The sequence below is a fragment of the Stegodyphus dumicola genome, chromosome 4 (assembly GCF_044657685.1).
Source record: "Stegodyphus dumicola isolate Sdum_Otavi_A_Nest chromosome 4, ASM4465768v1".
Lineage (NCBI taxonomy): Eukaryota > Metazoa > Arthropoda > Arachnida > Araneae > Eresidae > Stegodyphus > Stegodyphus dumicola.
The window spans coordinates 52,873,308-52,891,645 of NC_140771.1; the positions used below are offsets into that span (position 1 = coordinate 52,873,308).

The following is an 18,338-nucleotide window of genomic DNA, read 5'->3' on the forward strand; positions in this document are numbered from 1 at the left end:
CGCGTTGCCACATGCACACAGGCATTTTACGCGTGCGTGTAAGACCTTGACTACTGCGCATATGCGTGTGCGCAAGTGCAGAATACGTTTTCGCCTGCACGTTTAATGTATAACGGACGGTGTAAGCTAAAATTATCTAATTATCTATTTCAGTTAATGTTAATGATTGCGTTGTTCCTTAATCTTCGAATTGGATCCCGCTTATTATTTTTTGCAGACTGTAAGAGCAATTTTATAAAAGTAAACTTGAACTTTCGATTATGTCAAATAGAATTTCCGATGCTGGAACTTCCAAAGGATCTACAAAACGAAAGTATGTTTCGATGTCCAACAAACAAAAAGTGGAATTGCTGCAAAAAATGGATAAAGACATGAAGAATGTGACAGAGAGGTTAGTGAAAACGAAAAAATTTCGATTGACAAGTTAGTCGGTATTCTCGGCGCAGCAATTAACGGGACTTGAACAGCGGGACTTTGTAACTGAACAAGAAATTATGTCTGTTTATAGAATTAAAGAGAAAGTATTATCACATAAAATGAAGCAACTTAAACAACTTACATTGAAAGAAATGTTTAATAAAGTAAACAAATAAATATTAAGCTTTTTTTTTTTTTTGTAAATTTTGATACCCTTTAGATCATATTTGTTCTTTATTTCATAAATTACGGTTTCATATTTTTAATTTTAGAATTTCTGCATGCCATCTTACGAGATTTAAACTGATGATCTATAATCCGGAATCACCGAAGTCCCGACGAGTCCGGATTAACGACTTTTGACTGTACACTTTCCTTTACATAAAAGACTTTGACACACAGTTTATATTAATAAAATTCATACACTGGTTTGTCCTCATCTTTAAACACAGGAATATAGCTGGGGAAAAAAAAACATAAAAAAACATACTGTTATGATCTACCTAATGATCCAAAGAAATAAACTGATGTGCATGTTCGAAAAAGTTTGGGGCAGAAGAAAAAATACTTCCAACAATAATGCTTAATGCTTTCCTACAGGTGCATACAACATGTTTAGTAATTTTAAGTTCTATGATTCTAGATTCAAAGTTCTTGTTTAGAATTTAGAGTTATTTTTTAGCATTATTTTAGTGTAAATTTGAATAAAAATACAACAGTACCTTGGTATATATATATATATCCTGTTCAGACACCAAATTTTTGCTTCGTGTACAAAATTCTTTTAAGAATACAATTCAAATTTGATGATTGCCCATAAGCATCATTATGCATGTTGGTACTATACAGTAAACAAGTGCTATAACTCTGAAAATTTTCAAAAAATGTTGTTTTCATTCATATAAATTTTTTGTAACTTCATTAATAATGAGTTTTAGACAAGTTAATGAGAAAAGTTAGGCAGTGGAGAAAATGGTTAGAATCACCATGGAACTGAAAAAATAGATTGTTAATAAGTATGAAAACAGTATGTACACAGTTTGCATGAGACATATATGCCACAGCCCCCAAGGAAAAAATTAATTTGTCTAACATTGCAAAGAGGGCAAAATCAATTACTAAATAAAGATCAGAAATATTAAAACATGTCGAAAAATTGCTTTTGATATGGGTAGCAGAAAAATATTTATATACAAGTGTCATATGCAGTGTTTTTTTTTTTTTTTTTTCCCTAAGTACAGTACATATTCCACCTACTGAAATACATATTCCACTTACTGAATTAGTATTTTAGTATTAAGCACTGTTATAACAACAATTATAAAGTTTTTTTTAATGTAAAAACATATTTTTTTTTCATTTCTTACTGGAAAAGTTCATTTAGTATGCATCTAAGTACCTGGAATGAATGAATAATGTGTACTGAAGTATCACTGTATTATTATATTATTAATTTAAAAAGTGTGATTATTAATATTAAATATAAAGATAGCAATCATAACAGAAATTAAGAAAAGTAGGTAAAACAACTGAAATAATTTGATATGTACTTTCTAATTATTTGCACCTCCAGTTTCAAAATTCCATAGGTTTGCCCACTTTTTTTTTTAATGTACTTTAGAGTACACAAAAGACAATAGGCATATATGCTAACCATACATGCAAACACGCACATATGTGAAAAGACACATGGAATTTATTTGGTGGAAAATACTACATACAAGAGCAGAAAATAAGCACTTTTAAGAAATTTTAAAGGTCATTTATGTATAGACAAAATTACATGCAATGCAATCCAAAATGCAGATATCAAGCAATCAAATCAAGATATCAAACAGATATCAAGCAAAATATTTTTTCCCCAAAACAATTTTTGTTTCTTATAAATGATTCTTTATATTGTTATTTATGAACAAAATTATACCTATGTATGCAATACACTGTACCTAAAGATAGCCAGATAATATGTTTTACTAATGAGCAGTCGACTTTTTGTGGGGGTGCAGATAATCAGAAAACACCTTTGAAATTTGTAAAATCTCAAAAAATCACCTCAAATTCATGAAAATCTTCATAGATAATCTGTTATGATAAAATTACTTACTAACTAGAAAATGATGAAATAGCAAAGGAAAAATAAATTTAATAATTCAAGTACAGAAGATAAAAGTTTTGGATAATTTCTACAAGAGGGCTAAAAATGAATGTGTGTATATATATATATATATACAGGGTATTCTGTTAATGCTGCAACAAACTTCTAAGTAAAGTAGGGTACATCATAAGGATTAAGAATTGCATAGGAAGCCAAGCCCGGAAATGCCAGGGGTAAGTGTTTGCAGAGGTAGAAGATGGAGAAGGAAACAACACAGTGATTAATTTTAAACATTTATTGGGCATGAATACAAATGGTGTACGACAGCTTGAATGTTACAACAGATGCTCAAAGTTTGCACCATCAGATGCCAAACATGCCTGACACCATCAGACCATTGATTGCCAGACATGTTCAAACATACCGTGAGTCTCTTTGATTGTAGCTGCTGCACAGGCGAGTCTTGCCACGAGATCCATTTCAGACACAAGAGGATCATGATACACAAAATTTTGATGGCTCTCCACAAAAAGAAATCAAGGCTCAATAAGTCTGGTGAGCGTGTGGGGCCAGGGATCCTGTCCAACACACCCAATCCTTCGATGTGGGAATGATCTGTTCAAATGGCTACAAACATCCAGTCCAAAATAAGCAGGTGCCCCGTCATTTTGGAACCACATATTATGCCTCACATTTGGTGGAACATCGTCAAGCAAGCCAGGAAGAACCTGCTCCACAAAATATCAGATAATTCGCGGCATTCAACCTGCATGGTAAGAGGTACAGCACAACTAAGCAGTCGCCAAACAACCCTGCTAACACATTAACTTTGAAGCATTTTTATGCCGCACGCAGTGAGGGTTTTTTTGAGCACACAAATGCTAATTGTGGTGATTGAATATGCCATCCCCATTGAATGTAACCTCCTCCATGAACGGCACATAAGCTGGGAAAATAACATTACAGGCAATTTCTTGCAGAAACTACTAGAATGGTCACTGGGAAGCAGTAACTGAACCCTCTGGTGACAAGAGGCGTAGAAGGACTGGGCATTCGAGACATGCTGGACACTGGTATGAGACATTCTTAATTGAAGGGCAATAGCACTTATGCTGGTCCTTGGATTACTTTCCACCACATCCAATACATGTTCTTCCCTAACGAGTGACCGAGTCGATCATGGCTTGCCCTCACTTATCCTGCCACTTCTTAATGGCCCATAGTTGCATAAATTTTGCAGACATGCAAACAAACTGTGGTGTGGTTGATATTTGTCCGAGAAGCGTTCTCAATAAATGCGTACAGTGGCTTGCCCATTATCATTATTCTCAGCTATTCCATATACTTAAGTGCATGTCTACAAGCTCCCTGTTGGTATAGCGTTCCATTCTCTTCGTATGGTGCATACTGCTCGAATGAGGCAATCCTCACTTTCCACTAGCACTCTGCTGTACAGCACCCCCTGGCGGTGTACAATGACATTTTTGGGCATGGGTCCCTATGCAATTCTTAATCATTATGATGTACCCTACTTCCCCCAGAAAGTTTGTCGCAACATTTACAGGACACCCTGTATACACTACTGAATGTCTTTAATAAAGTATGGGAGTCAGGTTAGATTCTGGCAAATTGGAGAAGAGCTGCTATTATTCCAGTCCTAAAGAAAAGTAAGAATCCAAGGCAGCACGACAGCTATAGGCCCATTTTGCTTATCAGCATTTTTGCAAAAACTATGGAAATACTAGTAGAAAACTGTTTGAACTAGTATCTTGAGGAATATAATATTTTAGATGTATAACAGGATGGATTCTGAAGGAATAGGTCAATGTGTGATGGAGGTGACAAAATTCAGCCAGTTTATTAAGGATGCTTTGGATAAGAGAAACATTTTGACAGCTGTTTGTGTTGACTTCAAGGGGGCTTATGATTCTGCCTAGAGGAAAAAGCTCTACCAGAAGCTCCTGAGTATTGCTATTTCATCAAAATTATTTAATTGGATTAGGTCTTAAACAAGTCAGAGGATATACAGGGTAAAGTTTGAAGATTCCTTCTCTAAATGTTTTAATTCGCAAAATGGGTTTCCTCAGGGAGCAGTAAGTAGCTGCACCTTGTTTAATATATATGTAATATTTTAAGAGTGCAGTTTAACTTCTGGCTGTAGACATAGCTGGGTGGAAGGCAGGAATAAGATGAACACAAAACTGAATTGAAGAATCACCATCTTTATTTCTACACATGTCAAATCATCTCTTTGGCAGATAAATTATTTTTCAATCATCGTTGAATACAGTCAAAAGTCGTTAATCCGGACTCGTCGAGACTTCGGCGATTCCGGATTATCGATTTTTCCAGATTATAGATCATCAGTTTAAATCTGGTCAGATGGCATGCAGAAATTATAAAATTAAAAACATGAAACCATAATTTATGAAATAAAGAACAATTATGATCTAAACGGTCTCAAAATTTACAAAAAAAAAGCTTAATATTTATTTGTTTACTTTATTAAACATTTCTTTCAATGTAAGTTGTTTCAGTTGCTTCGTTTTATGTGATAATACTTTCTCTTTAATTCTATAAACAGACACAATTTCTTCTTCAGTTACAAAGTTCCGCTGTTCAAGTCCTATAATTGCTGTGTTGAGAATACCGACTAATTTGTCAATCAAAATTTTTTCATTTTCAATAATCTCTGTGTCACATTCTTCACTATTGGAAGCGAATTATAATGATGATGAATTTGATTTAAATCATATAAAAGACAGAGTACATCAAGATGAAATACTACATTTAGTAAGGAATTATAAGCCAAATAAAATAAAAACATCTGCCCTGAAGCTAAGGATAGTGCTGACAGATCAATTTCCAATTCATTGCGTGCCGCGATGTCCCCCCCCACCCCGGCCGCAGAGTAGCGTGAAATTGATAAATAGATTTCGGAATGGTTAGAGAAACGAAGGATATGCCTTTATCCATTTTTTGCAACAATTCCACTTTTTGCTTAATGGACTTTGAAACATACTTTCGCTTTGTAGATCCTTTACATATTGGTAAATATAAATCGGAAATTCTACTTGACATAATCGAAAGTTCAAGCTTACTTTTATAAAATTGCTCTAACAGTCTGCAAAAAATAATAAGCCGGATCCAATTCGAAGCTTAAGGAACAATGCAATCTGCAACATTAACTGAATTAGATAATTTTAGCTTAGTACTTATACCATCCGTTATACATTAAACATGCATGCGTAAACGTATTATGCACATGCCCACACACATATTCGCAGCCGTAAAGGTGTTACGCGCATGCGGTAATCCGACGCATGCGCAGAAAGTTTGTAGCTTTGAGGTCCGGATTATAGATCATTCCGGATTATGGGTGTCCGAATTAATGACTTTTGACTGTATAATAAATTTTTATGCAGACTGATTTTAAAAGTATGATGTAAGCAGGAAAGCATACGCAGCATGGTTACATTTGCATAGCAGAAGTCAGAAAAAAGGGTCAGCATAATTGCTAAACAGTATTTATACTATGTAGATGCAAATGCAAAGTTGAGAATGGTTAATTTTTAGTTACCTTTTTCAAGCAGTGTTATGTAATTTAGATAGATCTTGAATTTGGGAGAAAGGATAAACTTAGAGGGAGAGCACCAAATCTAGAATATTAATTTTGAGATCGCCAATTATTCTTAAAGCAGCCAGCAAATTTTACTATATCTTACATATATATATATGTAAGTATATAACTTGCTATATATAAAAAGCAAACTTTCTAAACAAGAATATAAAACTAAAATTTTAAAAAAGCTTTTCTTAAAGTTTTTTATTTTATTAAAATCAATTGTGACTTCGGAGAACAAAAATCATTTCTATATGAAATAATTTTCGAAAAATTTTTTTTTACTAATAAATTGCCATTGTTTTGATGTTAACGTACTCTAGAATACTGAAACTAAATATTTTACCATGTTATTCATAATTATTACTATAAATTATTCCTTCAAAATTTTGACTTATGTTTTCATTACACAAGAAATAATTTTTATCCCACCTCCCATCTTAAAATCATTTAATGAATTCAGTATACTAGAAATTTAAACAAACACGAAATCAGAAATAATCAAACATTATATTCATTTATAAATTTAAAAATGAATAAAATATAAGCAAGATTTCAAAATCATAGTAATTTGGAAAAATCTGCAAATAAAGTATACTTTACCCAGCCCTTATTTTCACAACTACTGTGCATAGACATACACTTTTGCTTACAAAATGGTTCAAATAACACAAAGATTCATGATTGGGCACTTTTAAATTTAAAGAAATCAATTTTGTAAAATTTAGGAAATCTAACACTTACACATTTTTCAGGTTCCAATATTTATGTTTAGAAATATTTTTACTTTTCACAAAAAAAAATAAATACAAAGTTTACCTCTTGTATGACAAAAATTGAGATATTTCATACAAAAATTGGAATCACATTCAGGGGTTACATGCAAACTGAAAGGAGAAAGGTTTGGTATTTATATGTAATTAAAAATAAAATATTGTTTAGAAAAAGGTTTCTGATATTAAGATATTATATGACAAGCATTTGTATGCAGATTATTGTGATAAAATATTGAATACTACACTTTTTTCAAAAAATTTATTGATTATTTTTTTTAAACAGAATCTCATACAATTCATCTACTGGAAAACATTCATAGGCTGCAGTATTGACCCGTAGTCAATTTGTATTATTATTTGCATGAACTAAAAATGAAAAATATTTGTACTTTAATGAATTTTTTAAGATTACCAGATAATGATTGTAAAGTAAGAGAACTTCATAAGAGTATTGCTAACCTATTTTTGGACTTATAAATTACTTATGTGAAAGCTATACCGAATGTAACAAAAATTACAAGTATTGTGTGTGTGTGTCTGTATTTAATTATGGCAAAGCACACGAGGGCTATCTGCCTAAGGGGAGGGATGCCTTCGTGGAGGACTTTCTAAGGGAAACTGGCTCGTATACACGTTACACATGGGGAAAACCACGAAAACGCCCATGCAGCCAGCCCGTTCACGGGATTCGAACCTTGGACCGAACTACCGGTGTTCAGCAACTTTACCGCTCGGCCGCTGGTGGGCCCAAAAATTACGAGTAAAAACAACAGTGAATCCTTGAATGGTATTTAATTAGGGAAAAAAATCACTTAAATTATCCTACCTTATTTATTAACCAATCCCTTAAATATCTCAGTCAATTTTTATAACGTTGAATGGTATTTAATTAGGGAAAAAAATCACTTAAATTATCCTACCTTATTTATTAACCAATCCCTTAAATATCTCAGTTAATTTTTATAACGTGGAAGTCAAACTTTTAGTATTCATTTTTTACAAGTACAAAATTTTCCTAAACATTTAGTAGAAGGACCAGAGGAATATGTAAAAAGTTAGATTTCATATTTTTATATATTTTTTAATTAGAAAAATGCAAACATCAATCTTTGTGTCATTTAAAACATTTTCGTAATTGGATGTGTATGCTTACATAAAAGCTGCATCAGAACTTTTGTGGACAAGGTGTAAATTTAGTCCTTCAATAATAGGAAAAGAATCAAACAAAACATTTCCTTCATGTAAAAGAATTCTTTTTCCCTGCTAATTTTAATCTAATCAAAATTTGAAAGTAATAAGTCTTTATTTCTTTAAGTAATATTTACACAACTAAGCATTGTCATTTAAAATGAAAATTCTAAGAAATTTAACTCCTACTGAAAAGTTAGAATAATAGAAACTGAAAAATTCCTTAAAAGGAAAGCTTGTGTAATGGTAATATAATGATATATTTTTTAATTATGTGGAAAACAAATCTGTAAATGATTCTATGTAATCCAAAAAAATATTTTTGATTTATACTAACCAATGACTCATCAGGATAAACAGCAGCATTACTAGCAGTATGTCCTAATGCTTCTGTTGGACTTCGAGGATAAAGGGATGTAGCAGATCGACGCCGCCGAGTGTGTGTACAGTTATTCGGTATCTTATAGGCACAGCGTTTATGAAAATTTAGTCCACACCCTGAAAAAGGACAATATTTTTAATAGAATTTTCATAACTGTTTATATGTATTTATCAGGATTTGTTTTCATTAAATACTGTATTTGTATTCATTGTAGTAAATAATAATTTATAATGCAACCAATTTTTTAGTAGTTAAATTTTTCTCAACTTACTAAAAAACTTTTTGTGACATATACTATCTCAAATGGTGCTTAGAGGAAATCAACAAGCATAAATTGTATGGCATGGAAAAACTGTCAAAACAAAAAGAATAAAACAGTTGCAAATAAAGTGCAGTTTTGTTACACTTTATTTAGACTTATTTCCTGCATACAGTTTATTATTGCATTTAATTATCACATGTAATTTATAACTGTCATGTACACATAAAAGTAGGCTTCTGAAAAAAAAAAAAAAAAAAAAAAAAAAAAAAAAAGGCATTTTACTTTTCCATAAAACATGTAAAAATAGTCATGAAAGATATCTATATATCAATAGGAAGAGCATTAGAATATGCATGAAGTATTCTTTTTTTTTTGAGGATGTACACAAATTGTCCAAGATCTAAGAATGTGTTGTTATGCCCAAATATAAAATAGTTCAAAAAAAAAAAAAAAAACTTCATGTTCTAAAAGTCTTCATTTTATTTTTACATCTGATCTCATTTATATGGTTCTGAACTCACCAACAAATATGCCTACAGAATGAGTATTTGGAGGAAAGAATGGCCAGTCAGATTGGAAGCTTAGAAAACTTGATTACACAAATTGATCAGTCAACTCTATAAGTAGCAATGGCAAGATGTCACATTTGATTAACTTTTACAAGCAAAGAGACACTCTTTGAGAGAATAATAAAAATTTTTGCCCAAAAAATATTATATACTTATACAAAGTTACTGTGAAACTTGATTCACAGTAAGGTATCTGTATAGGATATTGGTTCTATGCCTTCCAGCTATCATTTCTGATAATAGTGTAATTTATTTAACTATTGGCAGAAGAACTGTGATGCATTAAAAATAATACCATGATGCTGCCTGCCATACCAGTGGCCAAAGTTAAAATCCCACAGAACGCATGGATGTTTGTAAGTGTATAGTGTCCGTGTGACAATGGTGTATTCAAAATAAACATCAAGCCGGAAGTCCTCTCAAGTGGGTGGCAACAAGAAAAGAGGGGTGTGAGACCCTTGAACTGCACTTGGGCAACTTCATTGAAATTGGGGCAGATTAAAAAGTGCAAGAAGCAGTTTTAAAATGTGAAACTGTTGACTAAAGTATTGAATTTATTGCACATTTCTTCTCCTTTTACATTTTTGAATAGTTCTTCAAGCATATGATTTACAATTTTATTTATTTATGGCAACTATATACAAGATATGAGACTACAGAAATGCATATGAAGTAGATAAAAGAACATTATTGAAAGCAGTAATTCTCAACTGATTTCCTTGAAAAATGGAAAACAGTAATAATAATAAAAGATATTTTTTCTTGTGCAATACTGAGTTCTTGCTTTAATGCCTGCTTTCAGAAAAGATTTACATTCTACACTTTCCTTTCAAGAGGCAAAATTAATTAAAAGTTGGAGGGAACATAACAAAAAGTAAAGTAACTATGTTGCCAACATGAGGAGTTAAATAGAAATGGGGTTCAATTGGGAAACAGCTTTGATGATTAATCATAAAAGGGGTGACTTTCCTTCATAGTAAGTAGCTGCTTTAACAAAATCTTACAAAAAAAACTGTACTTACTGCTTTAAAAAACTTATCAAAAGCTAGCTCAGTATAACTAACAGCTTATAATATAAAATTATATATGTTTAATTAAATGAATAAATTCTAGAAGTAATAAAAAGTCAGTAAAACAGAGTTAAAATATGCACAAAAAATTATGAAATATTAACAAATAGTAAAGGAGCTGATTATTTTGCTGACTTCATACAAGTCAATAATAGATTAGTTTAATGTGATTTATCTGTTCCCAAGCAACTATACATCTGCTTCACAAACTTCTCACCTGTGAACTAACCCAACGGCTAATCTCTGAAATTTTTAGTTATATATATATATATATCATATTAGGTCTACAGAAAAGTTCTGTCCATTTTTATGACAACAATTTCCGACATGTAAACTCATATTCATTTGTCGCATGTTTGGTTTTCTATTTTTATTGCTTAATGTGTATATATATATATACTGATGTACCAAATTGACTAAAATAAAATTGATTCATGTTAGTCTTAAGGGTGAAGTGATACTGTACCCATGGCTACTATAAAGTTCATTTATGCCACTGTATTTTATATGAATTTCAACAAGGAAGAAATGCTACAGAAGCATGTAGAAATTTATTAAAAATGCTTGGTGAAGGTACAGTTTCTGATAGGACATGCAGAAGATGGTTTGAGAAATTTGAAACAACCGATTTTGAACTTTCTGATAAGCCACGTTCTGCACAACCATCTTTGATAGACAATAATGTTGTTAAGACCATGTTGGAGCAAGATCCTTTTCTGACAATATCAGAGATTGCAGAAAGGCTTAATTCAGCTCATCAAATCATTTTGGACAATATTCGGATGATAGGATTAGTGTGGAAATATTCAAGATGGGTGCCACATGAATTAAGTCAGAAGAATTTGGATGATCAAGTCATCATATGCACATATCTGCTTGCTCGGAACAATATCGAGCCCTTCTTGAATCAAGTGATAAATGGGTTTGAAAAGTGAATTGCCTATGAAAACATCATAAGGAAAAGGGCATATTGTGAACCCAGAAGACTTAGCCCTTCCACCTCTAAACCAAATTTGACTCTGAATAAGAGAATGTTGTGTATATGATGGGACATTCGAGGACCAATACCTTATGAGCTTTTAAAACTGAACGAAAAGCTCAATTCGAAGACGTGTAGTCAGCAAATGATAATTTAAAGCCAGCAGGCAAAGAAAAGAGGCTGGCAATATTCAACAGGAAGGACATCATACTGCATCATAATAATGCCAGGCCACATGTTGTTTTGGGGACTTGTCAAAAATTTGCAGAACTAGGCTGGAAAATTCTATTGTATTCACCATATTCTCCAAACTTAGCACCCTCCGACTATCATTTGTTTTTGTCCTTACAAAACTTTTTGAAGAGCAAAAAATTCAAAAATGAAATCAAACAAGCACTGGTTCAAATTTTCGCTTCAAAAGATACAACATTTTTCAAAAATGGGATAAATTGCCCTCACGCTGGCAAGAAGTCATTAATAATAATGGCAATTATATTATTTAATTTACTGAGGGTAAGAAAATTTGTGTTTTGTTTTATTCCAAAAATGGGCAAAACTTTATGGTAGACTGAACACACATACAGTCAAAAGTTGTTAATCCGGACTTGTCGGGACTTCGGCGATTCTGGATTATAGATCATCAGTTTAAATCTGGTAAGATGGCATGCAGAAATTATAAAATTAAAAATATGAAAATGTAATTTATGAAATAAAGAACAAATATGATCTAAAGGGTATCAAAATGTACCAAAAAAAAAAAAAAAAAAAAAAAAAGCTTAATATTTATATGTTTACTTTATTGAACATTTCTTTCAATGTAAGTTGTTTAAGTTGCTTCGTTTTATGTGATTATACTTTCTCTTTAATTTTATAAACAAACATAATTTCTTGTTCAGTTACAAAGTTCAGCTGTTCAAGTAATATAATTGCTGTGTCAAGAATACCGACTAATTTGTCAATCGAAATTTTTTCATTTTCAATAACCTCTGTGTCACTTTCTTCACTATCGGAAGCGAATTATAATGACGAGGAATTTGATTTAAATCATATAAAAGACGGAGTACATCGACATGAAATACTACATTTAGTAAGGAATTATAAGCCAAATAAAAACATCTGCCCTGAAGTTAAGGATAGTGCTGACAGATCAACTTCCAATTCATTGACGAGGTCAACTTCCAATTCATTTACTCGTCATTATAATGATGTCAACTTCCAATTCATTGACATCATTATAATGACAAGGAATTTGATTTAAATCATATAAAAGATGGAGTACATCGAGATGAAATACTACATTTAGTAAGGACTTATAAGCCAAATAAAATAAAAACATCTGCCCTAAAGATAAGGATAGTGCTCACTGATCAACTTCCAATTCATTGCGCGCCACGGCGTCCCCCCCACCCCGCCGCACAGCAGCATGAAATTGATAAACAGATTTCGGAATGGTTAGAGAAACAAAGGCTATGCCTTTATCCATTTTTTGCAGCAATTCCACTTTGTTTGATGGACATCGAAACATACTTTCACTTTGCAGATCCTTTGGCAGCTCCAGAATCGGAAATTCTTTTTGACATAATCAAAAGTTCAAACTTACTTTTATAAAATTACCGACTTTTGACTGTATATATATATATATATATAGCATTAGATAATATAACATTAAAAGTTTTAAAATTTGTTTAAAACCATAAATTGAATATAGAATACAAAATGCATATAACTCATACAGCAAGATTATTTCCAATAATTCTGCTTCCTATCTCCACATATATTAAAAACAGCATAAAATGTATTTTTATTTGATATTTTACATACCTTCACATTTGAGCCCTTGTCTAACAAGACCAAATAGCATTTCACCACAAAAATCACAGAATGTAGGAGATTTGTATGAATGGACCATTAATGAATGTGGCATGATCTGGATATCTTCAGATGGATCTTTACCTATTTAAGAAAATTAATATTATATATTAAAATAATCTGATATGGACACCACGTAACTTCTTTGTACACTTATTAAATTATACACACTTTTTGCTACACTTCATTTAAATTTGTTTTCTCAAATTATTCTAAATTTATCAATTCACCAGGGTAAGTTCAAAATGATGTCAAAAACTACAAATTTTGAAATTGAATATTCCAGTCAATTTTTGTTGTATGGGAGACAAACTTCTTGTATTTTTATTCTTTCATAATAAGTATAAAAATGAATAGGAACTGACAAACTAACATTAAATGTTACATTTCATTATTTGTCCTCTTTTTTTTTTTTTTTTTTTTTTTTTTTTTTTTTTTTCTTTTCTAAATTTGAAAAAGGCAAAACATGAGTACTTTCATCATTTAAAACACTTTTCTAACTAAAAGTATATGTCAACAACCAACAATTTTGAAAATAAGCTTCATGCTTTTTACAAGAAACTTAAATTATCACTAAATTCAGAATACAGTAGCTTTTCTAATTTATATGCCAGGACTTAGAAGAGAAGGGCTAGTTCATAGAGCTTTTCCCCTGAAATAGAAAGAGAAGAATGATGGCATTGTCATGCTGACACTGATTGCAAAGACGCAATTTGCAGCAAAGAAATAAACATTTTAAATTTCAAAAAGCAGCCTTAAAAAACTGTGCATGGAAAAGAGCTTTGATTTAGATAATTTAAAAGAGAAGGTGTTATTACTGTATGCACTTATAACATTTAAAAAGTTAAAAATACCTGTCTATTAATTTTAAAATAATGGATAAATCACACTATGTTTTCTACGTAAGTTGCAGGTTTTTCCCCTATCTGCATTTATTATTAAATCATGAAGAAAAAAACGATGGCTTTCATTATCTTTTCTTCATCTGCATTCTAAGTGGGTGAATTCTATTAATCTTTCTAATAATAACTATAATAATAGCTTCTCATAGTTAGGCCCAAAAAATAACACCTTAGTTTGGCATTGTTTTGAATATATGTGTCATTTTTTCCCCCTCCTGCAGCTAAAGATGAACTTATGTTTGACTACCCTTGAAATCAATACTTTTATTCAAAATTTAATCTAATCTAAGACTGCTTTTTTGACCTAATAATGAATTTCACATTGGCTTGTTTCTCTTCCGATTTTATATAATAGCAGGTATTTTTAAAATAATTGTCTAACTTATAGTCACATTTATACACATGCATTACATTTAAACAAATATGTGATCATTGTCTTAAGTTTCACAAAACAACTTTGCTTACAGTATCTAAGGACTATTACATAATCTTTCAAAAGAGGACAAAGAAGGAAGATCTTTTTTATTTGAAATTAATTTGAGGCTGTATAGGATTATAAATTACCTAAATTGCTGAGCTATCTTTATTTTTTACAAATTATCAATGCATTCTTGTATATTTTTACATTTGGGTCATTCAGCAATGTTTACATCATCATTGGCAAGTTCTTTTTTAAAATCATTCGTATCTAATTTATTATTCCTATCATCATTTTCGTACTCAACCTTAAAATGAGTTTTCAAATTTATTTCCATGAATTTTATGGCTACAACGCAAGAAGACATATTACATAAATGATACTTTAGAACAGTGGTCTCAAACTTACACTGCACGCGGGTCATGTTGTTTGCACAGTTTAAAAGTAGCTGCTGGGCAGCAGTTACCAAAAAAAAGGCAGGTTTTTTTTTTTTTTTTTTTTTTTTCCAACAAAGTAAAATTTGTTATTAAAAACTTTTTACTAGATATTTGTAAAAACATACAAATAAAAATAACACAAAGAAAAATATCAAATTTATAATTATATTTTGCCTGAAATCTAAAAGTTGGTATCTGCAAGAAATTTCTGTTGGTCACAATTTGGAATTCAAACAGAGAGTTAAATATTAAAATATTCAGGCTGGTGTTTTTCAACTAATTATAATATATTGAACTACCCAATAACTTACTTTAATCCTTTCAGGATGGGCATCCCATATACTCATTCCCTAAGAACATCTCTTACAGCCGGGTATTTCATCCATGCATCACTAGGGATTGCATTCAGAGGGCAGGTGATGCATATATGCATTTTAAGCTGAAACGTTTTTCTGAAGACCACTAGATGGCATCCTATGTCCATTACTTTTGAAATTAACACAGTTTTGGGTTCCTGACCTTGAGTTTGATATATTCTGTCTGACATTGGTATTTTACTGATCAACTATTGCGAAGGTGGGGGGGGGGGGGGCGCAAACAAGAGTGGGCTCTTATTTTGGAAAGCCTCACCTCCAGTCTATTATGGTGTGAAGGTGCAATTTTTCAGAGGAAGAATACACTCGTATGGTTAATGAACCATTTACTAACACGGATAAGAGTGATGATTTATTTTCTGAAGAGTTAGAAAGTGATACTTCTCCATGCTTCGAGATTTACCACACTCTGTCTTCATTTTAAATTTGATACTATTCGATTTTGAGGGCCGTAATTAATCGCCAAACTATTGTTGATGCCAGTGCTGCCAAAAATAATTGCAGCAACCCTAACGCAAAAGAAAGGAAGTATAATAGTAAATAACTATTTAGAATTGATGTTTTAATTTACATGAAAAGTTAATTTCATATAGTACTTTTTTATTATTATAATTTATATAAAAAAGGCTAACCATGGCTGAATGGAAGCATAAGAGTAAATAACTATTTCAGATTATGATTTTAATTTAGATAAAAGGTTAATTTCACATCATACAATTTTTTATTATTATTATTTATATAAAAAAGGCTAAAATAACTGAATGGAAACATAATAGTAAATACCTATTTCAGATTTTTATTTTAATTTAGATGAGACATTAATTTCATATAATACAATTTTGTATTACTTTATGAAAAAAAGGTTAAATATACTTGAAATTAAACGGGTGGCATAAAATTTTTTATGTCTTCCAACATAGCAGAAAAAATTTCAGTTTTTTTGTGCAAACGTCTGTACATAAACTCGGAAAAGTAAGAATCAAAATGCTGTCGAGCAGTGCCCTGATGGCGTTTATTACGCCATTTAGCACTGCCCCACAGTCGCTCTACTGTTTGTGTATGACACCCACTTTCCGGGTCCACAAAATTGTAGTTGTGGTTGACAGTAAAGTGTTCAAAACCGGCATCTTGCAGTTCATCTGACTTGTATGATTTCCAGCAGTCAGTATAAATAATGCTTCCTTCTGCAATATTATCCTTTATGATGGCCCCACAGTCGCTCTACTGTTTGTGTATGACACCCACTTTCCGGGTCCACAAAATTGTAGTTGTGGTTGACAGTAAAGTGTTCAAAACCGGCATCTTGCAGTTCATCTGACTTGTATGATTTCCAGTAGTCAGTATAAATAATGCTTCCTTCTGCAATATTATCCTTTATGATGTTCAATAAGGTTTTCGCCGATCGATCTGGAACAGCGACTAAGAAACTCATTTGATTCTCTGCATAATCCGCCGAAAACCCATTGTGGTGGAAGAACACGTCCAACATTATTCTTTCTTTTATTGAAAAGGCTTTCGTCTACTTCAATAATTTTGCCACATCTGTCAATTTTAGACTTGGGCCGAGCAACTAACACTGTGGCACACACCTTCACGCATGTAACTGTTCCAGTCTACAACTGTACTGTGGTTCATCCTGAGCTGGAGTTCACTAAATTCAACAGATGTCATTTCCTGACACCAAAAACAGATGAACCTAACGGCTGTAAAGAAAAGGATTTTCGATTATTCAAACCAATTTTGACTTCTTAATCCTTTCTTCTCATTACAGGTTTCTTTCCTGCACTGCCATTTTGCTACCGAGTTATTTCTAAAGCATAATTTCATCTCATAATTGTTCAAACACAATTTTCTATCATAAATGATGCCTTTTTTTTTTTTTTTTTTTTTTAAAGATTATACTGCAGACTTTTCTTCACTCGGCAATTCCCAAATTGTAAAATCCATAGTTTTATCAAAAAGAGAATTAAAAAATTAAACTAGTATTTCAATGGCGACTTACAAATATAGAACTATCTAAAACTTACGCAATTTGAAATCAGCGCGTTCGCGAAATTTGGCATGCTGTTTAATGGGCGAGTTTGCTAGATTGGCGCTTTTGCGCATGCATTTTCGCTGTAATTTTTTATGGTCCCCGAAACGGAATTTTACCTTAAATTCTATTACTTCTTACTGTAAATAGGCTTTATTGTATTGTTTTATTAATTTTAAACTTCCGAAAATATTAAAATTATTTATCAAGATAAGCAATTTTTTTAATATATTTTCATGTAAAATAAAGAAAATAAAGTTTATAAATGCTAATTTTAATGTATATAAGACCTCAAGTAATAATCTAAAACGATACCAAAAATTACGATGCTAGAAGTGAAAAATTTTTTTCTGATTTTTTTTTATAAAATTAGGCTTTTATAAAATTAGGCAATGCAAAATTCCCGTCCTGTACAGTGACTGCCTTCAATTCCCTTCCGTCCTGCACCAGTGTCTTAAACAAAGGTGTGCCGTCACAAAAAGGTTAAAACTAAATACTACTCAAACGAAAAAGAAATATACGAAAGCCTCCCATGAGAGAAAAAAAAACTTGAGATTAAATGATGACAACCTATTCCCTTTCTTTTAGTCATTAGGTTTTTCTGTGATGCAAAACAGAAAAATAATATTTTTATGTAAATTATTGTTAATACAGTACATTCTGATAAACTCAGTACTCGATAACCTGCAAGTCCAGGTAAACTTGGACACACCCTGACAGGTTGAAAAAAAAAAAAAAAAAACCTGTGCCCAGACCCATTCAAGGTCATCTGCATGTGTCCATTTCTTCCTGCATTCCTTTGTCTTGCCTCACACTCTCATTCCTCCACCATGTGACTGGCCAGCTGTTCAGTCTACCTGCAGTCTCTGCCAGGATTACTTGATTTCTTAGCCACGTTGCGTAATTCGATGTGAGTGACTGTACTGTATTGTTCAGAGCTGCTTCA

General features: G+C 31.8%; 1 protein-coding gene across 8 annotated transcripts in view; it reads right to left on the bottom strand.

Annotated features, from left to right (window-relative positions):
• Positions 1-18,338, bottom strand: part of LOC118197575 (serine/threonine-protein kinase D3-like) — a 153,753-nt gene that overhangs the window by 106,400 nt on the left and 29,015 nt on the right. For all 8 annotated transcript variants that reach the window (XM_035369102.2, XM_035369104.2, XM_035369106.2 and 5 more), the window contains 2 exons: positions 13,182-13,313; positions 8,436-8,596 (listed from right to left, as the gene is read on the bottom strand). In XM_035369102.2, the coding sequence (XP_035224993.2) occupies positions 8,436-8,596; positions 13,182-13,313 (293 nt within the window). The remainder of the gene's footprint in view (positions 1-8,435; positions 8,597-13,181; positions 13,314-18,338) is intronic.